The 6,214-nt window shown below is 37.1% G+C and overlaps 1 protein-coding gene across 1 annotated transcript; it reads left to right on the plus strand.

Moving 5' to 3' along the window:
• Positions 1 to 2,946: 2,946 nt before the first annotated feature.
• LOC310938820 (uncharacterized protein) lies at positions 2,947 to 3,670 on the plus strand (the record flags this gene model as incomplete). The annotated part of the gene is made up of 3 exons (XM_083903442.1): positions 2,947 to 3,017; positions 3,148 to 3,300; positions 3,511 to 3,670. 3 exons carry the CDS (start codon positions 2,947 to 2,949, stop codon positions 3,668 to 3,670), a joined length of 384 nt encoding a protein of 127 aa, XP_083759568.1.
• Positions 3,671 to 6,214: the final 2,544 nt, after the last annotated feature.

The following is a 6,214-nucleotide window of genomic DNA, read 5'->3' on the forward strand; positions in this document are numbered from 1 at the left end:
GTAATTACCACTTACTCTTGTTTACTAAAGTCCATAGAGAAATTCTACTTTTTTTAACTCACCGGTACATGGGAGAGACTGGTCCTCAGTTTGTGTCACTTAGCTAAATCTGAACTTCTTCTTTTTAAACCACAGAAGTCACTAAACTCTTCATTTGAACATTCTGATGGAGGCAGCAGTGGATCAGTAATGCATGTGTGCAGCGTGATGCAAGAGAGACCATTTACTTTGGACTTTAGAGAGTTAATAAGGTGACACAAATGTCATTTTTCAGACATAAAAGCCACTATTTCATACAACTCAATTTCAAAAACATCCAAACTTTACCTTTTAATGCTTGACATTAAACATTAAAGAATGTTAATCTACACAGCACAGCACATAATGAATGTGCGTGCTGTGTAGATTGTACCAAACAACACAAAATACAGAGCAGATGCAAAACGACGTCCCTGCCAAGGGTGTGTGCCTATTTTGTATAGGAGTTTTTCTAGAGGCAAAAAGGAGAGAACCTTATTCAACCACTATAGGCATGACGGGGCTTTATTTGCCCTCCAAGTCCACAGGCAATCAGTGACGTGAGTTATATTCTGTTTAGAAACAGTGGAGAATATATCATAAATACTCTATGTCCACAGTAACTGTTGAGGGCATGTACTTCACCTCACTGTGTGCTGTGTGTGTTCACTAACTCACGGATGGGTTAAAATGCAGAAAATGGAAATTTCCCCACTGTGGGACTAATAATGGAATCTTAATCTGTGTCAAAAGAAGTTAGGAAATCCCATGGAATGGACTGAATCTCTTGTATCCCATTGTGCACATGAAACCAATAATATTTTGACCCCAGTCTTGTGTGCTGACCAGGGTCTTGATATCAGATTTGGATGTGGACCTCAGAGCATTTTCATATTTCAAAGTGGGCACTATTAGTTTAGTTGTGCTTTCCTTGGATCATAACATACGTGCCTGGAAATCGTCATCCATCCAAATCCATCCTTTGCTTTTGAATGATGCTCAGTCTTTGGCAGAGGGAACAGCAGCAGGTGCACAGGGACTGCTGACTTTTGGCACGTAATGCCATACAGTCATACTAGTAGTATTATTTGCAGAGGAAATTATTCATTAAAACTACTCATAGTTCTTAGTGTATCTCTTCTTAATCATGAGACAGCCTCATTATTTGATTACTAATGCTCTTGAGCTCATGTGACAAACTGCCCAGATGGTAAAGTTACAGGAAAAGTCAACAATGGTCTCCAGAGAGGAAGTAGTGATTTAGAGAGAAGGAGAGAGGCTGGGAGAAATGGTCGGGACCCTGCAAAACACTAAGCATGACCCTGGTCCCCCGTGGATTTACTGATTAACTGTATCATTTCCTTGTTGATGTGTTAGAAGGTGGAAAAGTACCAGTCCTGAAAAGTTCACCATTCTTTTTTTCCTCCTGTGTTCTATGTAATGTAATGTTGTAAATTTCCCAAGAAAAGGAGATGGATCAAACTCTTGTTTCCAAAAACACCCGGAGGACATTTCAGGAATAAACACACCGGTGGCAAAAATGACTCAATGGAAAAAGCCACAGGAAAAACAAAAAGGGGCAGATAAAGAAAAGCTGGGGTTATTTTGGGCGTTGCGTGTTTCCTGCAGGTGATGGAAATGAAAGAATGATTTTTGGAACAATTGCTCAGCAGCAAGTGGAGTGAGAGAGAGAGAGAGAGAGGAGAGGGATGGAGGAGGATGTGTGTGTGGGGGGTGGTGGTGAGGGTGGAGGGGTTCACTGGTGCAAAGAGCAAACATAAGAATGAATGTAAACATCTGTCAAGGTACAAGGTCACTTCAAGTACAATGTCGTGATGTGAGATTGTTTTTGTTAGTATCAAAGCTTGTTGTACATAGAGGATAAAACTGCCAACATGACCGATTAATTATGTGTGGGAGTTGGTTTGACGGCATAATGACGATGTTAAAGACAACCCCCCCCCTCTCCCCCCCCCCGCCCCCCACACACACACAGCCTGCCACCACCCTATAAAGGAGCAGAGGTCATTCTAAAATCTGCAGGAAACGGCGACTGAACGTCTGAGTTGATACTGGACTCAAAAAGAAACAGCGGGTTTTTACATTTCCTCTGTGGTAAGTTTGCATAATGCTCTCTTTCATTTATCTCTAACATGAATATGTTAACTGACTTTTTGTCTCCATGTTGTCAAAGCTAATTTTGAGTTTGAGAGACCATCTGTTTTGTATGGAGAATGCAATATGGAAAACCATACTTGAGTAAAAGAACAATTATGTTCAAAAATGACTTTGGTCAAATTTTCTGTCACATAATACAAATAGTATTGAGTATCTTACATTTACTGCATGTGAGTATAAAAGTTACTTAGTTGGTGTATTCACCACCTTAATCACCACCTCAATGACTTCTAACTAGTTTCCCAAACCTGAAACCATGAGTCAGAGGTCTCAGCATCTTTAAGCTGAAAAATAACAACAACATGGAGATGCTACGGATGCTGTGGATTAAAGCCACATATGAAACATTTTTTAGAGAGAAAATAATAATAGTCAATAATAATGATAATAATGATATAATAATGATAATTAAAAAACTGAGAATACAATATACAAGACATATATAAACCAAGTATTATATACAGTTCACATGTGAAAATTCTGAGATTAAAGTCAGCATTTCTAAATTTAATCTCTTAATTTGGGGGTATTTTTCTCTTTGAGTTTTTCTTAGTTTAGACAGATTTTTTCCCCCAAACATTTTCCAGAAAATGTATTTTTCTGTATGACGCAAAGACTATTAAAAGTAAATGAATGCATGAATGGGAAGGTAGAATGTTGTTAGAAGCAAAAAAAAAACCTGTTGTCATTTTTTCATTCTATTCCATCATTAAAACCATTCCTTTATTTTCTGCTCCAGGCCACTACGGTATGGAGATAACTGTCCTGCTGCTGCTGACTGTGCCTTTGACTGTTGCCTCACCACTGAGACCAACACACAGGTGAGTGGAAAACAAGAGCTGACAGTAACAACAGAGTCTCTGTCTCATATTAGTCTGATTCATGTGTTGTTTGCTTGGAGGGAACAAAAAAGAACATAAGAACCGATTCCTTATTCTCTGGACCCCACAGGTCAGACTCACACACCAACACTGCTCTCTTGGATGACACGGACCAGGCCTCAGGGGTGAAAAGGTCTCAGGGCACACAGGAGGAACATGCTCCAGCACTGAGGATCATCCCCTTTCATACAGAACTTCTAGATATGGATGCACTAAAACACAAGTAAGAAACTGCATAGAAATTCAAAACAAACCACTGAACACAGTAGTCTGCTTGTGATATTTATCATCATTATTATTATTAGGAAACTGTCTGTAGTGAGTTACTAATGTAGGCTACTATCAATTCAGTGAGTGAAAACTAGATTTGACAAATGTTTATATAATATTTTGAGATCCCACCTTTGACATCTCTGCTCTCTATCGCTGACAGGTTGGCGGCGAAGTTACGTCCTCGACGCACACCTCAGCGTGGCTGCCAGCTCGGGACATGTCAGCTTCACAATCTGGCCAACACTTTATTCATCTTCAGCAAAACGAATGGAAAAGACGAGTCAAAAAAGGCCAGTGACCCACAGGGATACGGCAGATAGGACCAAGAGTTATGGACTCACTATATTCTACGACCAAATGTATCCGTTCTGGCTGAGTGGTACTTGTTATAGATTTATTCATGCCGGGATGTTTTAAAATATAATTGCCTCAATATTTAAATGTATTGTATAATAAAAAATATAATATAATCAAGTATTTCGAGTGATAGCTGTGTTTCACCTCACATCGTCTACTTAAACCGCAGTCTGCTCTTAAACTTCACATAAAAGCAAGGGTGTTTTTCCCTTTTCTTAGGTACAGTATTCATAGTGGGACATATTTTGACTCTTTGACTATCTCACAAAAACAACATTGAGCTGCACTGAATCCAAACTTTTGTAACACTATTTTTGGAAAACAGGCGCCAGACTGGCAAAATCTTGTGTTTTTGTGTATTCGTCCAATACACCGCTTATGGGAAAACGACGATGTCGTAATCCCAGCTCTCTCTTGCGCTGCCATATCGTCACCGTCGTCTTCCTCTTCTTGTGTTTGTTGTGTAACTTGCTGACCGTGGGCCAAATGCAGCTTCCCAATATGGTATACTTCAACACACGTGCTGTGCCTGCCGGAGTGTGCGTCGCATGTCCCGGACCCTGGTATACTCGCATGTCAGGGTCCTGTAGTATCTGACTTCACCATAGAGTGACGGTACAAGTCTGGAGGACGCATCCCTACCAATGAAGAAGAGTATGATGCTACAGCTCCCTCAGACTAATACTCCACCAATATTCAGTTGGTGGGCCTTTAAATACTAAAAATGTTTGTTAGCAATACTTTAAAAATAATTATAAGACAGTTAGTTTTAATATTTTTAATTATTAAATAGATTAAATTATATACAATCTTGTTTGGTGTTTTAATTACAATTGTCCACATGATAATATTTACCTGATTTTAAATGCAGTTGTTATTGTGACGTATACATCACTCCATATCAGAACAAAAAACATGTTTACTTCTGTGAAATATCACCATGAATATCCTTCTTGTGATATAATGATAGAACAACATTTTAACAAGCTTAGTAGCTCCTGGATTAAAACTATCATGAACTATGTAATTCATTGCGGGCCACCAGAAATGTTTCTGCGGGCCGCCATTGGCCCCTGGGCCGCACTTTGAGAACCAATGGTCTAGACGGTCCCGTCTGGACCAAACTAGATGTTCATGTCATTTGAGTGTGACACCCCTGATCTACAGAGACTGTTGATAAAAAGAAAAAGCTTGGAATAAAGTCAGTGAGTTTCAAAACGTCATATTTGTTGCTCTGAATGTACCAGAATTCACACAAACATGATCTTGCATGATGCGATACAAAGATTTGCGTCCCATGTGACTGCAGCATGAGAGTCGTCCATGCTGCGTTTACGGAAAACTATTCGGAAAAATTCTGTTACTGTGTGGATGAGGACGAGAAGATATCACGGGCAGCAGCTTTAAAAATGCGAACCTAACATTTGTTGATCCATGTGGTAATCCAGGCCTGACTCAGTGATATTTTTAGGCAGCCACGACAGCAGCCAATTACTCAACACATAACTTCATATCGTCATTTGGTGATAAGGTATTTGTAATGAATTTTCCTGGTTTTAAAGGCTATTGCATTGAAAATCATCATATTTATTATATTGAATACACTTGTGAAAGACACTAAATATTATTAATTATGACTTACTGAGTCAAAACTATGATTTAATATCTCACAATTAGTATATATATGTATATAAATATACATATATTTACTATGTATGGAAGCCCATTTGCGGCAGTGTAAAAAAAAGATCCCACTATCTCAAAATAATAAGATAGTGTCTCAAAATAATGAGATACTGTCTTAAAATAATGAAATAGTATCTCAATATATTGACTTAGTATCTCAAAATAATGAGAATAATGAGATACTATCTCATTATTTTGAGATACTAAGTCAATATATTGAAATACTAAGTCAGTATATTGAGATACTATCTCATTATTTTGAGATACTAAGTCAATATATTGAAATACTAAGTCAATATATTGAGATACTATCTCATTATTTTGAGATACTAAGTCAATATATTGAAATACTAAGTCAGTATATTGAGATACTATCTCATTATTTTGAGATACTAAGTCAGTATATTGAAATACTAAGTCAATATATTGAGATACTATCTCATTATTTTGAGATACTAAGTCAATATATTGAAATACTAAGTCAGTATATTGAGATACTATCTCATTATTTTGAGATACTAAGTCAATATATTGAAATACTAAGTCAATATATTGAGATACTATCTCATTATTTTGAGATACTAAGTCAATATATTGAAATACTAAGTCAGTATATTGAGATACTATCTCATTATTTTGAGATACTAAGTCAGTATATTGAAATACTAAGTCAATATATTGAGATACTATCTCATTATTTTGAGATACTAAGTCAATATATTGAAATACTAAGTCAGTATATTGAGATACTATCTCATTATTTTGAGATACTAAGTCAATATATTGAAATACTAAGTCAATATATTGAGATACTATCTCAT

This window comes from Microchirus variegatus, assembly GCF_963457635.1.
Source record: "Microchirus variegatus genome assembly, chromosome: 17".
Classification (NCBI taxonomy): Eukaryota; Metazoa; Chordata; class Actinopteri; order Pleuronectiformes; family Soleidae; genus Microchirus; species Microchirus variegatus.